The 26,374-nt window shown below is 33.9% G+C and overlaps 2 protein-coding genes, 1 long non-coding RNA gene and 1 pseudogene across 5 annotated transcripts in view; 2 read left to right on the top strand and 2 right to left on the bottom strand.

Moving 5' to 3' along the window:
• Positions 1–1,194: 1,194 nt before the first annotated feature.
• On the bottom strand, positions 1,195–2,786 carry LOC143304262 (uncharacterized). Its single transcript, XR_013061007.1, has 2 exons — positions 2,215–2,786; positions 1,195–1,217 (listed from the first exon to the last, which is right to left on the bottom strand). It is a non-coding gene; the product is annotated as an uncharacterized LOC143304262 (long non-coding RNA).
• A 2,116-nt stretch (positions 2,787–4,902) lies between these two features.
• LOC143304265 (omega-amidase NIT2-A-like) overlaps positions 4,903–26,374 on the top strand; it is a 45,289-nt gene continuing 23,817 nt past the window's right edge. The window contains exons 1-4 of the mRNA XM_076626671.1: positions 4,903–4,981; positions 9,576–9,760; positions 10,141–10,309; positions 10,505–10,790. Coding sequence (XP_076482786.1) covers positions 4,903–4,981; positions 9,576–9,760; positions 10,141–10,309; positions 10,505–10,644 — 573 coding nt within the window. The 3' untranslated portion in view covers positions 10,645–10,790. The remainder of the gene's footprint in view (positions 4,982–9,575; positions 9,761–10,140; positions 10,310–10,504; positions 10,791–26,374) is intronic.
• On the bottom strand, positions 21,250–23,743 carry LOC143304244 (survival motor neuron protein 1-like). 2 transcript variants are annotated; one of them, XM_076626633.1, is made up of 4 exons: positions 22,223–22,331; positions 22,075–22,154; positions 21,723–21,905; positions 21,250–21,597 (listed from the first exon to the last, which is right to left on the bottom strand). In XM_076626633.1, the coding sequence occupies exons 2-4, from the start codon at positions 22,117–22,119 to the stop codon at positions 21,496–21,498; spliced, it is 330 nt and encodes a 109-aa protein (XP_076482748.1). In that variant the 5' UTR covers positions 22,120–22,154; positions 22,223–22,331; the 3' UTR covers positions 21,250–21,495. The 2 variants fall into 2 exon arrangements, with proteins under 2 accessions (XP_076482748.1, XP_076482747.1); XM_076626632.1 differs by lacking the exons at positions 22,075–22,154; positions 22,223–22,331 and adding an exon at positions 23,464–23,743.
• Positions 23,094–24,920, top strand: LOC117163149 (adrenodoxin-like protein 2, mitochondrial; annotated as a pseudogene). The gene is made up of 4 exons (XR_013060947.1): positions 23,094–23,403; positions 23,819–23,931; positions 24,096–24,224; positions 24,590–24,920. The product of XR_013060947.1 is annotated as an adrenodoxin-like protein 2, mitochondrial (transcript).

Genomic DNA, 26,374 nt, shown 5'->3' with positions numbered 1-26,374 from the left:
AGGGATAAAGGTATCATAATAAATAATTGTCCAACCTACGTACATGAATTAAACGGGACAGCGGAAAGGTATAATAGAACAGCGATGGACATGGCGCGTTGCTTGTTAACGGAAGCGAAAGTACATAAAAAGTACTGACCGGAAATAGTATGTACAGCGGCGTACTTGAAAAATCGAAGACTAGCAAACACTGCAGAGAGAAAGACACCTTTTGAAATATTCTTCGAGAGAAAACCAAGTGTTGAAAATTTGTATCTATATGGAAGTAAAGTTTTTGTAAGAAGGCCAGAACAAAAAAGAGTTTCTAAATGGGATAAGAAGGCAGATATGGGAATTCTGTTAGGATATAGTGAAGTAGGTTAGAGAGTCCTATTAGGTGTAAAAATAACAGTAGCGACATGTAGAGGTCGTAGAAACAGACAAAAAATGTATCGGTTTTGAGGAGAATTCATTCGATGCAGTTAGCGATGATAGTAAAGATAATTTATTGGACAGCATGAATAAGGAAGAGTTAGAAAGTAGAGAATATGAAAATGATAATAGTTCTGAAAGCTTAAAGATTCCTAGGAGATCTACACGTAATAAGAAAACTCCAGTAAGGTATCCAGAAAAGGAAAACAGTAGTGAGATTCACGCAAATTATTGTAGAGTAGATATCGTTTGTACATTTGAGGAGGCGATTTGTTGTGAAAATAGTGAAGATTGGAAACAGGCTATGGATAAAGAAATAGAGTGTCTCTATAAAAACAAAACTTGGAAATTGGTAGAGAGGGTAAAAGGCAAAGAAGTATTAGATGTAAAATGGGTTTACACGAGAAAATCAGATGACAGGTATAAGGCTAGATTAGTGGTAAGAGGATTTCAACAAAGAAACGTAGTCGTTGATGACATATATTCTCTTCTCTTCTATCATATTGTTGTCAAAATGGATTAATCATTGAGCAAATGGATGTAAAAACTGCCTTTTTAAATGGCGAAGTAAGTTCGGAGGTATATGTAAATCAAGCAAAGGGATATGCAGACGGAACGAATAGAGTTTGTAAATTATCGAAAGCGCATTATGGGTTAAAAGAAAGTCCGAGGGACTGGTATGAGTGTTTTGATAGGTATGTGACGACATTGGATTTTAAGAAGAATAACATAGAGTTGTGCCTATATACTCATGGAGAGGGGGAAAATGTTGTTTATTTGCTAATATATGTAGACGATTTGTTAATCTGTAGTAAAAACAAAAAAAGGATACAAAATGTAAAGAAGCTATTACCTGATAAATTTAAAATGAAAGATTTAAGTGAAGTAAAAGAATATTTTGGAATAAATATAGAGTATGATTATATAAAAAATGAAATGAAACTAAGCCAAACGAAATACATTGAATCATTAGCGAACAAATATAAATTACAAAACAGCAAATTGTGTACTGTACACCAACGGAAACAAATTTAAAAATTGAAAACGCTGAGATAAATAGAAATGACATTGGATACAAGAACTTAATTGGTGCATTGCTGTATATTAGTACAAATACCAGACCCAATATAAGTTATAGTGTGAATTATCTTAAGTAGATTTCAAGATTGTTGTAGCGAGACACATTTTAAATATGCTTTGCGAATATTGAAATATTTGTACCGAAATATTGAAATATTTAATATTAAAGATTTCAGGTTACATTAGAAAAGGAATGAAAAGTGTGAAACGATAGATTGTTATGTGGACGTTGATTGGGCAGGAGATCATTTAGATAGGAAATCTACTTCTGGATATGTAATTAAATTGTATGGAAATGTAATCGGTTGGAAATCTAAAAAACAAAGGTGTGTGACAAAAGCCTGGACGTATGCAGAGTATGTAGCTCTATCGGAAGCGGTGAGTGAATTAATGTCTATTAGAGAAATTATGCAGGTCTTCAATGTAAATCTAGACAATAACCCTGTAAAAATTCATGACGATAACTCTGGAGTGATAAGTATAGCAAAGTACGGAAATTTCACAAAAAATTCTAAACACATTGAAGTTCATTACCACTACGTTCACGAATGCCTAAAGGAAAATAAGATAAATATAATTTAAGTAGGTACAGACGAAAATACTACATAGGTTCTCTAAGAGGTTTTTCTATGTGCGATAGTCGAATCAAAGATTTGAATTTTTCGATTTGATCTACAGTGTTTATATTTTCAATAATGTTAGAAATTTGGACTGAAAACTTACCACCATTGATAAAGCATACTGGCGTTGGCTTTCCGTCGAAGTATACAATTTTTTGAACGATTTCTCCCGATGCGAGGGTTGGTTCTTGCTGCAGCAGAAGGGTATTATTATCTAATTTTAATGTTTTATTGGAGAGTTCGAATCGATATTGATTTAAACCGTGTAAGCCTAATATGCCGTCTTCTATGATAGGGAAATTATCATCTACTAAGGAAAATTCTATCTCTTTGTTGAATAAATTTAGTTTAATTTTGGAATTGGATTCGTATTTGGAATGTTCCATGGAGAATTTCTATGTGTCTGGTATTATTGTTCTTCCTGGGTAGCATCCTCGTTTAAGCAAGTTGATTCCTGCTCCCGAGTCAACGAAAAATCGCAATCCTCGTCGTCCTGGTAATTGTAGTCGTATTGTGGATAATCTTCCTGAGGTAGCATTGTTAATTCTGATTGTTCTTGAATGTGGTTTATTCCTGGAGGGGCTTTTGTTTGAGGCGGTATTCGAAAATTTTGGCATTGATTGGCAAGGTGTCCCAATCGATTGCATTTGAAACATTTCGTTTGTGGCCTTTCGTTTAATGGTCTATTTTCAAGCTTTGTAAAATTATTCATTCTTGGTTGAATGTTTTGTGTGGGTGGAGTTTTGTTATTCATGTTACTTGTAATCGTGAAGCGGTTACCTACTGGACGAGACGTCTGGTTACGATAAGATGGTGGAGTGGTTGTTTGTCGTGTCATCCGTCTGCGAGCGTTGTCTTCGCGAAAGTATTTTTCCACGTCCATTGCCTTTTTTTCTGCATCGATGATGTTTGGGGGGGGGGGGATTAGCCAATAGCACGTGTCCTATTTCTGAATGCAGGCCTCTTACATAGTCAATCACAGAAACCATGTATAGTCGATCGTTCATCGCTCATCGAGTTAGTTCGTCTTTATATTCATTGGTAATGCTGTATTGAAGTTTGTTGAAAACACGTCGAAATCTAATGTTATAATTTTGCACGCTTTCGGTTATTCCTTGCTTTATCACTCTTAACTGATCTTGGTGTTCTCTTACTGATGCTTGAGTAGCTACGTTACGTCTTAATCCTTCGTACAGAGTTTCGAATTCGTTAATATGGATATTGCGGATTGTCATTGCGGCTTTTCCTACAATTTTCTCTATTTTGATCATTTTTAATAATAACGTTTGTTCGCTACACATCATTCTCATTTCTTTTATTTCACGAATAAAATCTTCTACACTTATATCGTTTTCTCCGTTTAGTATCGGAGATACTAAACAGCTTTTAGATTTTCAGAGTTTGCAGCTGTTGGATTGGATGGTTGGACATATGTTGGTGGCTTTTGTGGCATAGGTGGAGGTGGATTAGTATCGTGTTTTAATTCTGATATATTATCGTCATCGTCAGTCATCATAGAACCGAATTCAGTTGATTTTACGTTTATTTGTGGTAGTTTAACACGAGAGAGGTTTCTACCTAATATTTCCATTTCGTTAGCGCGTTTTCTATTTTCTTCGTTCGCTAATTTTAAAGCATTCTTTATTTCGTTAAATTGTTGTCGAAATTCTTCGTTCTGTCTCTGTATTAAGTCTAAAATTGCTCTGGTAGAGGAATCGAGTGATCCCGTTTTATTTTGGACTCCACTTGTAGAGGGTAAACTTGTCTCGGCTTTTGAGTCTTTCTTGTTGTTCATATTGTCTCTTCGCTAGAGTTACTAGAGAAACTAACTTTTCGCGTTCTATATTGTTTAAAAGAATTCCGACTTTTCTCACCTTGATACGTAAGTTCGTAGAATGAGGTTCCCTTGCGGTGTTTTCCTCTGTGGCGCGTTCAAATGTGTTGTTTGAGTGTCAAACTCGTTCTGTTGATTTGTTCTATGCTGACAGTGGCCCCGTTGTTTTGGTCCACCGTGGTAAATTATTGGCACCAAAGTTCATAACACAAGTAGTTCGAATCCTTCGATCTTCAATAATGTCCGTAGACCGAAATCGTAACTTCGTTTACACTGAAGCGAATGGATCCTGGCAGGATCGCCAAAATGTCACGTAAAAATAATGGGAAAATAATAATAAAAAAATGTTGGGTTCTTGAACCAGAGTTCGAGGTACCTTTATTTTATAATAGGATTACAAGTGTGCGATTTGACCGTTACCGAAAGACTGAAAGACTCGATCAAGACTCAGCCCTTCTAGATGTTCGTTTATCTTATGCCTATGCGCCGAATTCATATTCCTTTGTTTTGGGAGTCGGTGTCGTGTGCAAGGCGGTTCAGGTTTCCTGAGTCTGTTGGAGATATTTGTTGACGTTACATGTACGTCAAGACTGTGTAAGTGTCACGAGGCAAAACAATAATATGAGTCGCTCTCGATTTGCATCGTTCTCTAACTCATGTGCCGCTACATACTTATATAGCTATTATTTCTTACAACCTAGCGTATGCAGTTGTGTATGGGGCCTTAGGTTCACTGTTTATAGATACTGCTAGGAATTAATCGAACGAATTCAACGCAGTCGCGTTTACAGTGTTCCGTATTATCGGAAATGCCGAATTCGCGTGGTTTCGCTTTGACGTTCGTCCACGTTGACGATTGTTCAAAGAACAACCGAGTGGCCTCCGCGTCACAGCTACGAAAGACATCGAAGCCGCGACACCCTTGAGTGACTTCCCTATCTTTTCCTAAAACCAAGGATGACGCAACTCAGGCAATCGTTACAAGCGTTCGAACTTCACATTTTCTTACCATACTATCAACAAAAAATGAAAGCTGGTTTTCAATGAGTCATTATATAATTATATGTCGGAGATGAAAGAACACCGGAGCCTTTGGAATTTTGGATAATCCCGCAACATTGTAACCTAGAGTCTACTATAGCTGTAATTGAACAATTGTAGTTATTTAATTCGATTGTAATTGTTCGAGAGTTGTGATAATGAGCTTGGGCTCGAGGCGACAGTCAGTCGCCGAACGTAGCCGCGGTCGCGGGATTAACGCTTTTCCTAGCAAAGGTATGGAGTAATTCTATAGCTCTCCTTAAACGAAATATTCGTGGCGACACGCGACAGTAAGCATTCCAACGGTTTCTGTCCCGTGGCTCGCCACACGCGGACCCTATTCTTCGAGTAAGATGATTGCCAGATGTCGATGCGCCTCCGCAGTACATGTTCGGCTAGCCCGAGGGCCCGTTATAAATCTTAAGGTTTAGTTAACTAAAGTCCTTCAAACAGACAAACAGTCTTTGTCCCAACTACGGGAAGATAGGGGAGACATATTTTTCAACGAGCGGTGTCTCCCACTAGCAACTTTCCCTCGAGGGCGGCTAGCATCTTTTTCTAACCACCGATATGGAGATTGACCAATTAGCAGCAACGTCAATTTCCCTTACTTCCTAAACGAAGACTTTCCTCGACGAATCCGATGATCTCGTGTCCTTAGACACACCCCATTATAGTTTTCCTCTGTGGCATCATCGGGACGGGAAGGGCATTCTTTTACGCGCTCCCGTCGACCAAAGAGTAACGTCTTCACGCTCAGCAATTATTTTTACGAGTCAGACTTAGATTCAGCGAGAACGCCCATCTGTCATCCCGTTGGCCGCGGATTCGTTATTGAACCGGAGACCACTGTCACTAGTGTCGCGGACGTGTCACACATGAGGTGTGAGAAGTGGGCAAAACTATTGAATTGTGTTTATCTATTATTTCTAATGTTTAAGACGTCGATTTGATGTTAATTCGAATTGACGTGTCTTCAGATACCGTATAGTTTGTAGTAACTCTGTAACTTAATTACCGTACAAGAATCCTTTCCACCCTGAGCATGTTCGGCGCATATTATATCCATCAGTGATATCAGGTGCATTAGGAAATTTGGAATAAGCTATTTTGCATTCGGCGTTCTTAATCACTGGCATTTGTACTTCCATTAATGCATTACGTCGTGGTCGTCCTACGAAGAAAATAAGAAAGATATTTAAGACTGGAACTGTTTAATTTTATTATAAAATTGATATCACTTACTATATCTTAACGCTCCCCATCCAGCAACAAGGGGGTTATAGCCGACGAAGTTGCTCTTTCGTAGGGGCTCTTTCGTACAAATGGGATATACGTACCCTGAAGAATAAAAAAATAAATGAAAATGCAGGAAACGAATGACCAAAAGTATGAGAAAGAATTGTACACGCTTTATGACACAATATATGTGTACAGTAAGAAATTTCAGGATATGATACTTCAGTAATACTCAATAGCATATATATTTGAGGACTTACTCGAAAATGGCACCTCCTCCACCAAACTAAGAATGGCAACATTATGATTGTGTATGTTTTCTATTCCATCCATATGTGCACAATGTGCTGCGGTCAAAACATGCCTAGCCGATATCAGGGAACCTCCGCACTTCCATAGTGGTTTGTCTGGGTTTCGGGGATTAAGAAAACCTAATGCAGCGATCCATGGCCAAGCGCCTAAAATGCAATAGTCATAGTTGTGAATATACATAATTTTTTCTCACATAACGAGTAACAACGATTATTACCTATTCGATATTCGATCATACAGCAGACAATAAGTACATACGTACAAATACTATGAAATAGAGATTTGATAAAGACAGAAATTAAATTTTTATTCCAGCGGAATGCAAATTATTAAATAATTCTATATAATTTCTATTTGAACTATACTGAACTATAAAGTTCAAACGTGTAATTTCTGCCCTAACAGTTTTTGATCTCTATCCATATTATTACTCCTATATCAATTCTTTATTTCAAGCAAAAAGATACTCTTCCTAACATGAAGTAAAAGAAAGAAATAATTCAAGTTAATAAGTAAAGTTACTACCGATGAAATCATAGCATTATTATTTAGTCTAATTGAAATGTACATTGATGTGCTGTTTAATGCCTTTAAAGTTCATTCTTTGCAGTAAATGGCTTATTATTAATCGGAAAGAAAGACATAAAACGTACCAAGTTCAGCTGGTTTACCATCGACGAGCCTGGTATGAGAGACGTTGCTAAAACCACAGTATGATGGTCGCAAAGCCTTATACTTGTACACAGTTTTTATTAAAATTTCTCTCTTCTCTTTGTTTGGATCGTTCGGACAGCAAACGATCGTAACATTGCCCTGGTATCTGCACACTGATCGTCTATAAAAATCGGTGGCTGTACGGTACTGTATCTGCCATATTTCTTGCAGAGGTTTACATTTTCTGTAGTCAAGGCACCTGCCTTCTTGATTGTCCGGTGTGGTACATTCTGGATCAAACAATTTTAAAACATTTATACAGTTCAAAGATGCGTAAGAAAGCGACACCGATTACTCAACTTTCGAAGTAAAAAGCCGATCAAGTCCACCGGATTGCCCTACAGACACGTATTAATCCGTAAGAGTTAGTCATCATGTTGATAATAATTATCTAAAGAAACTTTTCACGTGAAAATATAAAATTTTAATTGATTAGATATTGTGTTAGCCATACTTAAGAAAGAAAATGAAAATGAATGAAATGAAAGAAAAGGACTACCTTCAACCTCATTTTTTAAATAAACACTTTGTCAGTTTTGCGGTAAATAAATTCTTAGGAATTCAGGACAGTTTTTAGTGAATCATTTTGTTTCGACCGTTCGCGGAGAGACGCGATCGCGAGATAGCACGTCAACGAGAGTTGTAAGTTCCCGTTACGATTAAATAATCGACGCCACGAACTGATCGATCCCCTTATTTCGATTATGATAATAAGGGTAGTTCAATGAAATTCCACAGAATTAACACAAATAAATTAATGTTTATTTCAACAACTTATTAACTAGAAAGATATAAATGGAACAAAAAAAAATGTAACTGCGTTTTGGTTGATAAGTAATGCGCGACATACCACATGTGTTGACGGTTCCACTTCTCGAAAAGTTCTGAACGCCTTTCGATTTTCTTCGTTTTTTCTGGAAGGCGACCCCCACTACGTTCGGATCACGCCACATTCTTTTACGCGAGGTAAAATACGGGCCACGAGTCGACGTTTCTGGAAGTCGCCCTGCTTAATGAACCACGCGCTTGCCACTACAATGTTTGTTTGCCGGGCAGACGCGACGATCCGTCTGCAACATTATAGTGGCGCGATCGATAGTTAAGAATATGACCTATGGTAAGCCGCATGGCGTAACATTCTCCCCCCGTTGAGAGGGCACGGATCAAACTAGCGAGGTGTGGTTGAAGTTCCCATCTTATTTCGTCTCGGTGGCTAGTTGTTCGGGTTTCTCGAGATCGGGTTGAATTGGCAGTGGGACAAGCCTTTTGACGCCCCGATCCAAAATGCTCTTTGCCGTCTGAACTGTAGCTGTCCGGATGACACCATCGGCGCCTGGATGAACCTTGATAACTCGGCCCAGAGGCCAATGCATGGAGGGAACGTTGTCCTCTCTGAGGATGACGATTGTGCCCTTTTGGATGCTGTGTCCACCCTTGCTCCATTTATTGCGGTTGGTTAGCTCGTTCAAATACTCCTTATGCCAGCGGTTCCAAAAATGTTGTTTAAGCTGTTGGATATGCTGCCATTTGGAGAGTCGGTTCGATGGAATGTCCCTGAAATCTCGATCACGTAAGCACATTAATGAATCGCCAATGAGGAAATGTCCGGGAGTGAGGGCTAGGAGATCATTTGGATCGGTGGAGATAGAAGTTAGCGGGCGGGAATTGAGGACTGCTTCTATTTCTATGATAAGAGTATTACGGTGTTAAGCTCATATGTTTCTGTTTCTCCACTCGCGCTGCGCCCTAATATCCTTTGATATTTCCGATCCTCTGGTCGTACGAGGAATTGCCGATACATTTTCTCGATGTCGCCAGTGAGTACGTACTGATGAGCGCGAAATCTAATTAATATACAAAATAAATTGTGAATTGAGTCGAGAATATAGGATTTCCCCATTTTCATGATTGTCGTGATTTTTGTATAAATATATTTTTTAAGATACTAATAATTAGGTACTTATAAATTAGTATTATCAATTATTTTGCATTTATAATTCCGCCTCTAGTATAAGTGTTAATTGAAAACTAACTTTATGTTTCAAAAAGTACTAGCAAAGTCGTTGAGTAACAAGCCACTGATGCTAACATAAATAGCATTGTCGTAATTAAATATTTCTAAATATTCATTTTTCATTTTGAACCTGTAGAAACAATTTATTATATATACTATTAGCTAAGTAATTGCATATTTAATTAAGTCGAAATATAAAACTTAGTTATTTTCATAATTTAAAAAATAAAAAACTGACAAACATTTCAATTTAATTTATGGTTGGAACAAAAGACAGTTATTTTTCATTAATTGAAATATTGCAATGCAGAGTACTTTCCAAAATACGCCGAGAGTATTCCTGATGGTGAAACGAGCGTTGCTTCATCGAACGCAGCTAAAGAAAACAACATCTATGTAGTTGGTGGTACGACGCCTGAAATAGAGGGCGATAAATTGTACAATACCTGTACTATTTGGGGTCTCGATGGAACTTTGATAGCAAAACACCGAAAGGTAAGTAATACATTCCTTTATGGCTTTGAATTTGAAAATATTGGGGTGAAGAAAGTGACTCTATCTAGGAATAATTTAGGAATATACATATGTACATACGTATACTATAACCAATTCTATAATTTACGGTTTATAAAATACGTTATGATACGGGAAACGCCCATTTTTGTTGTAATGTGTAATATAAATTTTTCACATACGAAAATACTTATTTTTTCTCCTTTTTAAACATTATTAAATGATAAGGTTTTTTAATAAAAGAAAGTGATAAAAACGCTGTCAGTTATTAAATAAAAAATAATTAAAGTTTAGGAGTTGGTTGATATTAAATTACAAAAGTTGCAGCAATAGAATTAGCGACTACATTTTTATGTTATTAGGTACATCTATTCGACATCGACATTCCTAATAAGATTACTTTTCGAGAGAGTGATTCACTCAGTCCTGGTAACTCCCTAACAACGTTCGATGTGAAGGGCTGCAAAATAGGTATTGGCATTTGCTATGATATTAGATTCGAGGAAATGGCACGCATTTATCGGAACAAAGGTACAGTAACTTAATCGATCAATACTTAACTAGCAAAAAATTAAATATCTTTCTTAAATATATTCTATATAAAATTAATATAATCTGTAACTCTGTATAAAAAGAAGCTTAATTTAAAAAACCAGTATATTTGCTGAAAATGAAACAAATAAAAGAATTAAAAGCACAATAAGAGGACTGTCCTCGCATATTCAGAAATGATGGAATGTGAACCGTGCAACTACGAAGTTAATTGGTATTCGGTGGCTTCATATTTCCTGCTTCTATATGACCTGCTTCAATATGACCACTGGACCACTGCACTGGTCATTACTTCAGCGTTCCAGAGCGAATGATAATCAATTATACGTTGCCTGCATATCACCGGCTCGTGTTCCTTAAGCAAGTTACGTCGCATGGGGACATACACAGTTGACCAATCCCTGGGGAAAGATTCTTTACGATTTGGAAACTCAAGAGAATATGGCAGTCACCGATATCGGTAATTTACAGCTTAAAATTAAATGCGAGAGATCCATGATGTAATTAATTTTTAGTCTCCTTAATTTATCGACTTAGCCATCTTCCTCTGTATTTGTTGAATTTATTAGTAAGCATTACTTATTACTTCGTATGTTTCTTTTTTCTATCAGATCTAAAAGTTGTTGAGGAAGTAAGGGCTCAGATACCTACATTTTCTCAGAGACGTACAGATTTGTACGACACTGTCTGTAAGAAGGAGTAACTCTACACTAAAACAGAAAATGTTTTTTTATAATATTTCTACTACGATATCCTTTTTTTGTGAATTATTACTAATTTCTTATCATTTGTACTAAATGAATGACTCAATTAAGAAAACCAAAACGTTATAAATAATAATCTGTATATCTTGTGTATCAACATGTAATTGGATATTATAATAATATAGGAATGCTATAATAATATAGGATAATAATATAGGAGAATAATAATATAGAAAAAATACATGCTTTTAAACACCTTTAATATCGATCACATAAATTGTTATAATTCACAATGATTACGCATACATAAAAGACCCCTTGATAGTAAAATTTACGATCAAAAGGCAATTACGTATCGTTTAACAACATTTAATTTATAACACCTTTTAAACATTTAGACAGATTAACACATAACACTTCTTATATATAAACATCAATTCGAAGTTATCAGCTTGGAGAAATTGGTCGATTAATACCTGTAGATTGTCTGTCTCGATGAAAGACTTAAAGAGAGCAAAAACATGATAATGCCGCTAATATAATATTCCTTCTTTCTTGTATCTGTCTGCCTCTCAGGTCGTTTTACTAATTACAATAAGTAATTTCGACTTCTTTGCGCTCTCTTTTAACGCATTCGAGACCGAAAGAAATTCATATCAGTCAGTAGGCAAGGGTATAATATAGATATTTTATATATAACTTATGTAGTAATGTATATATCATGTTAATTTCATATTTTTTTCAATATAGAATTATTATATATATATAACTGTACATAATACATTATAGAATAACATAGTATATAATTTTATATTTTAAAAATATGAGGCATACTATTTAAGATTGTCATCGATTTAAAATCAAAGTATGAAAAGGATACCCTGGAGAGAGTAAAACACAGAATCATTCTAACTAAACATTCAGATCGTACCGACACCTAGGTATCGTCTTACAATTAAATCTCGGTCTCGAATGGATTAAAATGAAATACATACTTGCAGCTTCAACATCTTCAATATCGAGGAGATTCAAACTTTACAAATAAATGTAAATTGCGATGTAGAACAAAGCGATGTAAAAAGGGAAAAAGGAGGAAAGAAGGAACAGGGAAGCAAAGAGAAGAAACGAATTTTTCATTTTCTCGAAACTGGATCAAGTTTCAATGCGTTAAAAGAGAGCGCAAAGAAGTCGAAATTACTTATTGTAATTAGTAAAACGACCTGAGAGGCAGACAGATACAAGAAAGAAGAAATATTATATTAGCGGCATTTTTGTAGCCATTATATATGGTTTCGATCGCATAATTAATCAGTATCAATTTACCAGTCTTTAACGGAAGGACAAAAAGAAGAGCAGACGGCACACAGACCGCAATCATGATCATTTTCAAGTAGAATCTCAAACTGCCGTACATCTTCGAAAACTTCGTTAGTCGTAAGGGATCAAAGGATTATGTCCGCGCTGCGGAAAATAGATGAGAAGCGGCTATTTCAACAACCACCGTGTAGGTACTGCACTAGCCAGAAGTATCTGCGACAGAAATCAGAATACACTCGTTTTCGCATGGTTGGATCAATTTCGCGTGGGACTAACGCGGGATAATTGCTCAACTCACGACTTTAACCAGCCCGCTTGATTCTCTGTAAATGCTTGAAATTGACGCTTGGATTCTTTCCAGATTAACTAGCTTTGCTCCTCCCTCCCTTTATCTATTTTCTTAGATCGACTTAGACTGCCACAACATATTATCTTTCTTCTTTTCTTTTCTTTTCTTTCCTTTTGATCTTTTAAAGCCCTAAATCGCTGACTATTTTGTATACTATATATTTTGTACACTCAATTACTCTGTAAGTCATAAGTACATATGTTTTACAACGTTATTTGTCATATTTCAGTTAAACGCCAGAAAAGCCAGAAATATATTTTCAGCATGTTTTAACGCGCCCCTGGCAAAGATCTCAAAAACGAGTTGCGGCACAATTTAAAGCGACAAATAGCATCGCGTGTCTCGTTGTGGTAACACACGGTTCGCCAGCTTTTTAAAAGCGCTCTCCGCCTGCTTTTTCCTCTCTTCCCTATCTCTTCGTTTTTCCTTAACAAGCGAAACCATTTTCGCGAGGACGAGAGTACGGAAATGACGTACTGGCAATTTTGTTTTGTGATAATACAAGCAGCTCGGTTTCAGTGAATTAAACTTGGCCCCAAGCTTCTACTTATCTACCTTCCTTTCCTTTATTTTCCCTTCTATATCGGTTTTGCGGTTTTCCACATTTCCATCACAATAAACCATGTTTTTTCTCGATTTTACATGTTAGCCAATGATTCACGGCAAAAGCGTCGACTGTAAAAATATTTGTAGTTGCAACAGCAACAAGTATGTTTTCTCAAATAGAAAATATTGGGAGCGTACACGCTGGCAAAACAATTCATGAATAGCTCGTCCTCTGCTTGTTATTTGTTTCGATACTGTTAGCAAACAAATTCATGAAACATACTGGTATAGCGTAAAATGAACATAAAAGTTTTGCGTACACTTGAGAGCTGAACTTTGGTTGTTATACGTATATTATACATATACGCACACAGTTATGTATATGTATATATATATATAGAAAATTCCTTAGAACTTTGAGCTTAATAACATATTAAAATCATTAACATTAAGGAGGTGAACTGTACTTACCAATTACCAAAGTTTCTTCCGCCAAATAATACATAAAAATTGAAAAAGATAATGTAACTAGTTTTAACTTTTTTTTGTGTTATAATTTGAATCACTCGATTTATCCGACTGAGGATGGTCGATCGCAATCTCAATTTATACGTATTCTCATCGCATGAAATAGATCACACGAGGGATTTTCAAAAGTCGATGGAATATTAATCGCGATTAATTATTTGTAGGTGTATTCTGTGCGGCTAAAGCAGTCACCTAATGAATTATTGAGTACCAGGAATGTTAGCGGTAAACAGGATTGCGGCTATGAATGATTCTCTAATGTCTATATTAGAGATGAATTTGATAATTTATCCTCATAATATGCAATCCGCTTTTAAGTGGAAATCATAATTAACAATTTCTGTTTGATTAAATATGAAGAGCAGATAAATCGATACGCTTAAATCAATATTAGAATTTCTTAACATTTTTATCAAATATTTTAGCACTGTAAAAGCGTCGTAGTAGAGAAATATTAGGTTGTTCCAAAAGTTTCTTTCGTTTTATAAGAAAGTAATAGATGTACAACATTTTTCGTTTTATATTATTTTATTGAATTACGTGTGATCCACCTTTTTCCAATTTAATGTAAAATAATATAGAATAACATAAAACAAAATATGTTGTGCATCTGTCATTTCTTTATAAAACGAAAGAAACTTGGGACAACCTAATAGGAATTTACTTTTATTATCCATTATAAAAATGGATTGTTAATCCTCTAGGAGATACGAACAATATAATTGCAATTAATAAGGAATAAGCTAGCATAACTTAAACCAGCTTTTGCAGAAAGCTATTAGCTAAAGATGTTTATTAAACAATGACAACATGAATTTTCTTAAGTACCCCATTTGGTACTTAATCTACTTCGTAAGTACTGTGTGTCCTAGCCTTCAAAGGATGCAATTTTAACCAGAATGTTTCACATTACTTACCCGTATTATTTCCTTGTAATATAATTTATATTTACATTATCTACGTTACGTTACATTCTACGCGTTAATGTAATGTGATTTTTATTTCTAATCGAAGTTATTCAAAATTTGTAGTATCTCAATAAAAAATTAACAGCCCGCAAAAACTTCACAGAAGCATTAGTATCTTCGAAACTATTGAATTCAAATGGCTAATATTCCTTAACAATATGCATTCGACGACGTTTATCGAGAGAAGTATGTGGCGTAATAGTTAAACTTTCAATTCATATACATATATCGTTTATGAAAAAGTAGTCATTCTGCTTTTGTGATCTGTGACACACTATAAATTCTCATAAGCTAACTAACGCCTAATCTTCTGTAACGTATTAATATAATATAGGTATGTATATCTCGACTTTGAGCAACCAATTGGTGCTAAATAAGCTTTAGTACATACTTCTTACACGTAACAAAAGACCAGTTAACATCTCTGCTCTTAAAAGAAAAACGAAAGGAGCTCTGAAAAGCTGCAGAGTTCAGGTCGAATAACACCAGCTCAGATAAATGACCCTCTAACTTACCTTTGTCCTCATCGACGTCAGTGATTTTAAAGCTAGTTATAAAGTGCACTTCTCAGCCAGCGTCCACGGCAGTCAATATTATTTAACGGGTCTTAACGCGATGTAAAAAGGGAAAAAGGAGGAAAGAAGGAACAGGGAAGCAAAGAGAAGAAACGAATTTTTCATTTTCTCGAAACTGGATCAAGTTTCAGGCTGCTCGCCAAAGAGTCTGTAGCTAACGAGACAAGATTAGACAAACCACGCTTTAAAATTCCCACAGAACTATAATAATCCTCGAAATCAATACGATTCGTCGATCCATCGCCTGATTAAAAAATGAGATAGGATGAAGCTCACTAGTCGGCCTTTGAACTTTCAATAGCGCTTACGGCTCGTATACTCTAGTTTGAATGCTACAATGTAAGCCAAGTCAGCTGTAACTAGCGTTCGCGTGATTGTCGCTATCTATTATTCACGCGTTACACGTTCACCAGACAAACGCGTCTACCGGTTGACATTGTTTTCTGTCCTGAGTTTCAAAGCAATTATGTTGCTTCGTGTAATCAAATCTCGCCAAACTAACGATAAGTTCTTGTTTGATCTTACACAGTTATTAAAACTATACAAGTTAAACCAATCTAGCCTAAACAAGTAATGTCGTTATATATTCTTTTTTAAATCTATATATTGTTTAATAAATCGTGTTTAGGATATAGTAGCTGACAAAAATATTCGGACAAATATATTTGTAGAAACATTTTAAGAGTGTATTATGCATAGTGGCACTATTTAATACTGTACTGTGACTATCATGGTCGTGTTGGTATTATTCGAAACTAATCTGAAAATCTGTATGGAATTTGTAAGATATTTAGTCCGAGTACTGTGCATTACTGATATGTACACAACCGAGACGAGATAACGAAGGTACTGCTCTCCATCGTTCATCGCTACGCGTTGCTAATAGCAACGTATAATGCATATATATCTCGCAAAGACCATAAAAGTACCCAATGGAACCACGTTTAATATTTGATAATAATGTCCCATTACAGTTTCGTCATTTTCAATTAATTAAACACGACCCTCTCTTTAAAAATTAGAAGATAAAATACGTAATACAAATCTACTCGAAATCTTTTAAACCTTACGGACGACCTTACGGACCTTACTTATGGTCTTTAAAAGCAGCAGGGATTAGCAGAATATTAACTGCGAATTTTTCTTGGACCGCAGCATGCAATATGAAATATGGTTATTAAAATGTACACTGAAAATTTCCATTATCCATAAGATACTCGTGCTTGTAGGACCTTGAAAATGAATTCTTAACCCAAATAGTCGACCGCGATACTCGAGAAATTTTGTGAAGCTGACGTCAATACCAATATGTACCGTCGTTGTGCTATTATTTCGTGATAAGCCGTATTGATTGCACTTCCATTTCACGGAATTAATTTTTCCACACAAAAAGTGATAACGATAATCGAAAAAAGAAAAATATACTACCACTTTTCGTATCAGCATACACAAGCGCACTCGATTTTACACGAGTATACAATTTGCAAATTCGACGGAACGATCGGATTTAATTATTTTTTCGATATTTCAGGCATCAAGTTTTATTTACACATCGAACGTTGAAATACGGCGAAATACAAAATGTACAAACCACTCTGGACATTAATTAACTTTAAACGTTATTGATTAATTAAAGAAACCAACCATTGTGTTGATTTTTACATTTTGAAAAATTGTTATCCACTTTTGCTTTGTTTAAAAATTGAAAAAAATACTTTTATTGTAAGTCACGAGTATCTCTTTTATTTATTTAAACTTTAGATCAAATATTACAATTTATAAATATATCATTTATTTAGATATACTTGTAATATCTGTTTTATAAGTTTGTACTACCATTTATCTATTTATCTATTTTATTTGCACATAATCTTTATAGACTGATTTTGTAAAGAATAAAAAATTGTGATTCTATTTAAAAACGATCGTGTCAGACTCAAGTGATAAGCGATATATATTTCAGCGATATATATATATATATATTCAGATTTCACCATCACATAAACGGTGCTATTGGAAACGTTTCACAATAGACGTCTTATAAGCGCCTGCGATGTCCGTCATATGTAAAGCTATACCACTGAATCACGGCCGCCATTTAGTGATTAAGGTCGATCACTTAGAGTTGTTAATCCGACATAATGGCGAGCAATACATCGAAGACATTATTGGAAACACAGTTACAGTTTAATTTCATTGAGCTTATTTGCAAATAAATGTGTACAATATATTTTAGAGGTTTTAAATATTATTGCTGACTAAACTTCGCGTCTGCGCATCATCTTTCTTTAACTTTTTTTGCATTTTCTTATCGACGCATGAAGACGAAATGCGTAAATTTTATTATTTATTTAAACATTACTATATTGTGCTCAAAGTAGCGGAATATCGTTCTATTATCAATATATGAAGAACTAAAAGAATTAAAAAAGAATTAAAAAAAATATGTAGTTCAATCAATACTTCGTGTATTTTTCTATCTCCACAAGACAATATCCGGACCAGTTACGCTTACAGTGTCAACAAAGATTTGTCCAGCCATACGGAATAAGTCGTACTCAGTAGTTTAAAAGTATTAACCGCACGAATTCCAGAAACACTTTTGAAGTAACTTTCGAACCAATAAATCCCCGAACTAAGAACTGTCATATTTCGTCTCTATTTATCGAATATTGTGAGAAAATGCAAAAAAAAAAGAAGTTAAATAGAAAAAGTACTTGGAAACTTAAAAGAAAAAATCTCGAAAAATCTCTTAATACTTTTTACTGTCGTCTTGAGACGCACCATATGTTAAGCTTCTTCGTAGTTACAACTTTTACCGCAGATGTAACGAACTGACAAATGCTTCGAATGGCGCGCGCGCGTCAACGCCTACACTTAAATTTTAAATAAATGTTTTTAAATAAATGTTTAAAATAATACATTAAATGTATTAACTTTCTTGCGCAATTTCATTTAATTTCTTACGATATGGAGGGTTTAATTACGTTTAAGATATCTATTTGAATCTTTTAAATTCGAAGTTTTTTAAAAAATTACCTTAAACTTTATAAAATTAAATCGTTTTTCCACTTTGTTGTATCATAAAATAGTTGCTTAAATTCAAACCTTACCGTCGTCTTGAAATATTCTATATTTTCCTCGTCTTAAAAAATCTCCCTACAGAAAGAATAAAGAAGAATAAAATCCCATACGTTAAATTTCACGTGATTGATGGAATACATAACGATAGCGAGAACTAACTAGCGACAACAAGCAACCATTAGCAAGGACAACTGGCGACTATAACTGTCGTCTCTATGATGTATGGCGACTAAGGAGAACAGCCAGCAACTACGGATGACATGTAACAACCAACTGCCCCACTTCTAAAAGGCAACTAACTTGCAAACCCTTTGATGGTTTCTGTAGCGTGATATACCCCTTGAACGTGGTTAAAGAATGTGGTCGCCGCTGGACGGCGGTTTGACAGCAGAGCGATCTCGCCAATTCAAAGCTTGACATTACAAACTACCGAGAATCATTAGGCTCGTTATCGAGCATCTAGCTTTCAGAAGGTGCTTTATCATATGATATGACTTCACGATATTTTTATAGCAAGAAGAATGGCCAACCTCTAACAAAACAAATTTTTACTAAGTGCTGCATGTGAGCTGCAGGCCGGCCTACTAGGGAAATTTGACGAATGAATAAACTAAAATATATACGAATATATTCGTTATATCATAAAATGCCCGCATTATGTTCTCTAACACCATAGAGGAAACTAAATTTATATATTAAAAAATTGGAATACCTGTTATAAGAGAGTTAATTAAATTCTAACCTATCGATGACTCCATAAAAACCTTTATTTCCTAAAAATGTATATCTTCCAAATTCTCCTTAGAAAGTCTCATAGAGAAAATATGAAACCTGAAAAGTACATCACGCTGATGCCTCGATCAACCCTCGTGTTTCGCAGTCCATGTGTCCGAGCGATGAATTCCCTCCAAACAAGGAAAAACCAAGGGGAGGTCTTCTTCGAAGGACATGAGAGGGTAAGGGAAGCAACGGGAACGATGATCACGCGATATACTGGCGGCGTACGTATAGAACGGCTGTTGCGAGAGAGTTCGCAAGAAACAAGAAGAAAAAAGGAATCGTAGGCCGACGCGACTATACGCTGTCGACGGACAAACAGCGACTGAGCCTAACTGAAACGAACTCTGTCGCAGTATGAGCACAGGCTACGTTCGCGGGTCGATCGAACACGTTCTGCGCCTTTCCTCGGCACCAGCGTCAAAACCACCCTCGACGAGCGCAATGCACTGGTGCACCTGCAATATTAACCATTGGTCTTTCCTTTTTCGCGCGATATTATATCAGCACCTATGATACCATTTCAAAGACTGCAATCAAAACATTAAATACCGCATTAAAGCCATACAATAATTCGCAATATTCATTCGTAAACGTTATTGTATATGTGCTTAATTAATCGTTATTATGTTTCGAATGATTTACTACCTCATATTCCATAAGCAGATATATGGTTCATTTTCATCTCAAGTACGATATAATTTGTAACAAATATTTATAATTCACAATGTAAAATATTTATAATTCATTGGAAATATTATTCTATCACGGTATAGTGGTCAAATTTCACATAAATCACAAACATATGGTAGTCAAAAGCTATACTCACGACATGACAAATCATGATGATGTCATGAAAAATGGCGTCCGTCCATATATATTCAAACGCAACGAACAAGTTCGAACTTTTCGAGAATAAACGATTTGTTCGATAACATCTGTCGCGAACTTCTCTTCCTTTAACGATAACAATTGACAACTAAAGCTCGAGAGGCTCGTAAGGATGAACAGCGACGAGTATCTAGAAGCTATGTACTCACCTGGGCAAAGAGACTCCAACACCAAGGACGTTGGAAGTTTCGAGAAGCGAAGATGGAAACTGAAGTAGCACGTCAGGTCAACTCTGGCAAAAACTGCTAAAGAAAGAAAAATCCAACTAATTTGTTTCCAACAATAAAATGAAATTAATTTGTTTCACAAATTATTAACTGGATATTATTCAAAAATTATTCAAAATTCGCTTCCGCTTAAACTTATTCCAAATTACTTATTAATATTAGAAGTATTCAGCATTCCATTAGAATTTTTAAATTGTACTTACTTGGCCATTAATTGTGGTGGTAAAGGAGGTGCAGGTGGCATTATATCAGTCATCGAATTGAAAGATGGTCCCGGTATGAAGTGATGTTTATACGCATTTGCTTCTTCAGAGTCACAATCCATTTTTTCTACATTATATTTTTTCGAATTTACATTTGTAGAAAAATTAGTCTCACAAGTCGCATCGTTCTCTTCATTGAATTTCTCTTCCAAAGCTTTCTTTTGTTGTGCTATTTGACTTTGCAAACCTTCTGATTCTAAAAGAGAACTCAACTCGACTTTCTCTGTATTACCATAGCCTAAACACAGAGTAAAAGAAATTTTTGTCATTTAATAGAATGACTGAGTGCCATTCAGTTACTGTCCTTACAGGCAATGTATTAGAATTTCCCGTGCATAAATGTATATGTATAAACGTTTGCCTTGATATATGTAGTAATAATCACTCGTCTAATGAGGAGAATTATATTCCAAGCAGCTAATAATGAACAATAAGTAACATGCACGTTTATGGTTCATGACCCTATATCCCACGGGTCTCCCCATAGACATTGACAGGTACTCCTGCCCAGTTAAGGACCTGCTGAATGACACTGTGATAGACTATGCGAAAGCCTTTACTTCATATATATATGTATTTTTAGTACATTTCTTAATTGACATAACCATCATGCTAAAGGTATTACCTACAAATTTTACAACACACGTGCTGTTGAGGTTATTCGGTGTGTAAACAGAGAAAACACGTGGATAAATTGTAAGGTAGAAAATATATTTAAATAGAAGTGTAATAAGTAAAAATACAATTTGAGCTGGTCCAGATCCGCACGCTAGCTGTGTTACCTAATAACTGAAAAACCCCGAAGCCAACGTCGCCTGTCTACTGTTTATGGCCTGACTTCGTCGCAGTCTTTTGTCTACACGCTGTCGATGGCTTCAGTGCTTGAGAAAACTAAAAAAGACCAGATGTAGAGTTTTCTTAGAAGTGGTAACCACTTCAACACGTGCCATTGTTTTCGTAAATTTTTGATATTATAGCTTCATAAATTTCTCCATCCTCTGAGTATATTGCACGATAAGGTGCTCCTATGATCCATTTCTATAGAGAAAAGATGTGTATACAAATAAATATAAGTAAATAGCAAAATAAAATAATTTGCTTCTTAATCAATATATTTAATAATATTCTGTATCAAATTTGTAATATTATATCAAAATCACAACCTTGTGTAATTTACTTGCGTGATTAGGCTGCTTAAGATTTTGTAGGTTTTCTTTCGGTTGAGAATTTCCAACATCCATTCCCATTCGCTTGATAACTTCTTCTTTTGCTAAATTTATTGCTTTATCATATGCTTCTATTAATGCACTATCATCCCAAACATTATCATTGGCTGTGTCTGTATCCTTTTGAGATAGCAAATTATACGTTATTAATATTGATACAAGTATTTTATTATCAAACTATTGCAAATTATCATATATGTCATTTTTCAAAAATTGACTAAAAGGTAGTGGATACTGTTAATTACTATTATGCTAAGATCTTGTACTAAAATAATGTTAAAACCATTACGTTTCCATTTCCTCGTATAAAAAGAACATTCATATCATCTGCCATTTTAAAATAACATCATTTAAATATTGAATTTGCTTCTCAAATATTAATTTGTCTCATTTCTTTAATTCTAACACATTGTAAACAATGATGACATTATACCAACTATAATACTAAAAATCTATTCCCCATTCATTCGAAAGATTATTTTTTGAAGCAAGGTTAACATTGAATGTTCCCAAACTTCAATAACTGTATTTTACTTTCTTTACAATATCTAACGATATATTAGAATACTATAAAAAAATATTGTATGCACAAAAAACTGTTTATAGCGAAATAGCAAAAGAATTAATCACATATTATAACTAAAACGAGATTGTTAAGTAGATTATATTATACTGCATATGCGTTAGTGTTTCAGCTGGTAAATATAGTTTTTATATCTGAAGATAAATAAGATTTAATTCTATAAAATTGCATAATGAATTATACATCTATCTATTACTATTCGTATTTCCCCTTAGTTGTATGTTGTCAATAGCATCAATCACGAACATATAAATAAATATAGAAGAAACCGTTCGGAAATGGAAAGGGAAAAATGAACATGGAAGACAAGAAAGTTTTCTTCAGGTTTAGCGTATGCGTGATACGCTTTGAATGTCTCAGATAAAGATAAAGATATTCTGCTCATTTCTATTTGTTCCGCAGAACGAGAAATTTGTTGTCTTTCATATTGGTTTTTACGATTCAATTTTTAGGCAGTTTTCCCTAGCGAGTGTCAGTCCCTGTTTGATATAACCAGACCGTAATTTATACAGATATGTATTATAGATATATATTTGTAAAACTGAAATCAGATGAAATAAATGTTGCCTGAGGTTTTAAACGTTTAATAAAAACAATATTTCATTTGGAAAAAATGTAAGATATGTAAAATTACACATTGATCATTTTGCTGGTCTTGTATCATTAAACGTGTGGCCCGAAGAGCACGTGTCCGGTAGAGATGCGTCACTTGTGTTAGGAATCGTTTTATAACCTATCACAGTAAAGGAACGTCCCAGTATAGCAGCCGAAGAATGCCGTGAAAGTTTTTGTACAAAGTACAATTGATCTACAATTGATATTTTCCGCAATACTTATCTGGTGTTCGGTCAGGGTGTCCCATACTCATGATATTTATGACAGTGGAATGGCGTTAGTAAATCAATTACAAAAATTTTCGAGATCAATTCTCGGTATTGCATCAAATTATTCAAAATATACAAGCAACACAACGTTGCCCTTTTTGCAGGCAACAAGAGGAATATCGACCACGCAACCACTTTCAGAAAAACAAGAGTAAGTGATACAAATTTTCTTGTGCTTTCCTTCTTTTTTTAATAGAATTTCAGTACTTACCTTCCAATATAAAATTGGTGTCAAAATAATAATGCTAATAATAATGTCTAAGAAATTTTTCTCTTTGTAGGAGTATAACATCTAGAAAAATAACATAGTATTAATAGAATAGTATTAATAAGAACAACATTGACAGTGAACAACTAAAAATATAACACTGTTATAAATATATGATATACGAATTTTATTTATGTATTATTAAGACAAGTATATCTTATTTTTAAATTATTTCTATTATCATAAGTGATACATATAATTAAGGTATAATTAAGAGAAGATTAATTGAAGAAACACAAAAAATAAAGAAAATAATTATATTGAGATAATTTTTATCTTTCATAAATATTATTTTCAGAGTAAATATAACGTTTGTTAAAGCAAGTGGAGAGAGAATCACAGCAAAAGGGAAAGTTGGAGATACTATATTAGACATAGTAGTAAATAATGAAATTGATTTAGATGGATATGGTATGTTTTAAAGAAGCATAATTTACTTAATTTAAAATAAATAATTTTGAGGTAGAAAATATTTGAAAATTTTCATTTTTATCAAGTTTAATATTCTTATTATTTTTAACTTTTGATACTTTATTATATAAGTATGTTGTAATCTTAAAATATAATTGATATAGGTGCTTGTGAAGGAACATTAACTTGTAGTGCCATTTAATATTTTCGAAAGAAGTTTATGATGCACTTCCTGACAAACCAACAAATGAAGAATTAGACATGTTGGATTTAGCATATGAATTAACAGATACGTTAGTTCATAATAATCAGTATCAAATCATTCACATTATTAATTCTATTACCTTTTAATATTTTATAAAGTGAATTTTTCTATTTAAATTTATGTAAAAACAGGTTAGTATTGGGTATTTCGAAATCTGCATCTCAATGTAGAATTTCAAATCGCTATCTCTGAATACTACGAAACTGAAATTATAATAAATTTTCATAGTTTTTTATTTATGACCCTATAATCATTACAAATATGTTGGAATTAGCATATTTACAATGTTGATTTTCAAATGGATAAATAGAAATCTTATTGTGTATTAGTATTAATTTGTATAGCAATAAATATATTTATTGACATATTCAGTTATATAATATTTAATTTCAGGTCACGGCTAGGCTGTCAAATAGTAATGTCTAAGGAACTAGATGGAATTGAGGTAAGAGTTCCATCAACAATTAATGATGCAAGAGCATAACTGAAATTATCTATAGGTTTTTGAAAATTTGTATACAATGTTATACATCTCTTGTTAAAAAACCCTTGTTATAATTATTAAAATATTGGTATTAAAAAAATATAATAAAGAATCTTGTGTTTAAATGTGAAGCTTATATATATACATATGTTATAGTATAATTGCAATTTTGATATTTGTACATTGCCATTGTAAAAAGCCTATCCAATTATGAAGAAAATATATCTTTTATTTTTAATATACAGGGTGTCAATTTTAAAACGTTCATCTAAATTATTTTCGTTACTATTAAAGATAAGAAGAAATTACTAAGGAAGACTTAAATGGTTTTAAGATGTGTATTTGGTTATGATAAAAAAAACTCTTGTGGAATAAATTTTGCAACTTCTGAAAGATTAGATAAAAGCTTAGAACCTAAAAAATAATTTGAAATTAATTTCGTTTAGATATACTGTTTGATTTCTTAGCTATGGGCAAGTTTAAAAGATCATCAAACTCATGGTCAACAAAACAACAGAAATGTACATGCAATGCTTTTTCGTTTCACAACAAGTTATCTGACACTATCATCATTTTCGTGGCACATGCAACATTATCGATTCAGTATAGTAATGTTTTGGATTAAAACAAATGGACATTGGAGCAAAATATTTCAACCTTTAAGGACTAAAATTAAAACTTATGAGTTTGTTTATAATTTTAATAGATTTTATTAATATTGTGTTTACTGGTTTATTAATTACAAGAAAGTTTGTAAAAGACTGAAGTTTTACGTAAAAAGTACAAATATTCTTTCAACAAAATTAGTCAAATCACATCATTATTTATACATATTGTATATAAATAAAATATGCGGATATATTACTTTACCCTAGAATTAAAATTCAATAATATTGAAGAATCTTATTTATTCAGATTTTGTACATTATCGCTTCTAACCTCGGATAATAGAACAACAAATTAAATATTTTTAAACAAAAAAACTTTGTTCCTTTGTTTGATTTCCCTTGCTCGCGTTTCTTAACTACTTAGATATAAAATACTTACGTTTTCGAAAATTCATACTTCACAAGCTACTAAACGCTTTATCTGTTCAAAATAATTTATTGTTTTCTTAACTAGGTACATACCAAATACATCTATTAAGTTGGTATTTCTCATAATTACCAGTACATAAAGCTAAAACACTTTTGTACTATGCTTGTTATACATGGATCTAACAAATAATTTAACTTGTGTATTGTCGTTTGTATATTTTGTTACGTGTAAAATATTCTATTTCTACACTACTTACAAATTCGATAAAGTGTACATTACACATCGTGAAATTTACATATTTTCACTTGGTTACCCTGCCCAATTCGAATATAATTCAGAACGTATGTGCTATATTTATATATTCTGCATTTGTTTTGTATATTATGTACACTGATCTGATCTTTGTAAACGCGAGTTTTACGATATTAATGAGAAATTTGCCAATTTAATGGAAGTTGTTAATTTTTTCTGGCACGTTTCACGTTAGCAGACATGTTTCTTAAGTTACAGTCGAAAAGTGTTTTTATGTAAAAGAATAGGAATGATCAAGTTATTTTAAGATGACAAGATATTTCACGTCTTCTATTTAAATATAGCGTTAAATTTTAATTCCGTCAATTCGTATATACTCATACATCGAATTTCCTTTTCTCATG

This window comes from Bombus vancouverensis, unplaced genomic scaffold (genome assembly GCF_051014615.1).
Source record: "Bombus vancouverensis nearcticus unplaced genomic scaffold, iyBomVanc1_principal scaffold0028, whole genome shotgun sequence".
In the NCBI taxonomy this organism is placed as follows: Eukaryota; Metazoa; Arthropoda; class Insecta; order Hymenoptera; family Apidae; genus Bombus; species Bombus vancouverensis.
This window is presented reverse-complemented; position numbering and strand designations above follow the sequence as displayed.

Coding starts and splice junctions, on each gene's coding strand:
- LOC143304244 (XM_076626632.1), bottom strand. CDS start 23,544: ATGTTATACTCCTACAAAGAGAAAAATTTCTTAGACATTATTATTAGC. Junction 21,906..23,463: donor CACCAATTTTATATTGGAAG/GTAAGTACTGAA, acceptor CTATCTCAAAAG/GATACAGACACAGCCAATGA. Junction 21,598..21,722: donor ACGCAAGTAAATTACACAAG/GTTGTGATTTTG, acceptor TTTTCTCTATAG/AAATGGATCATAGGAGCACC.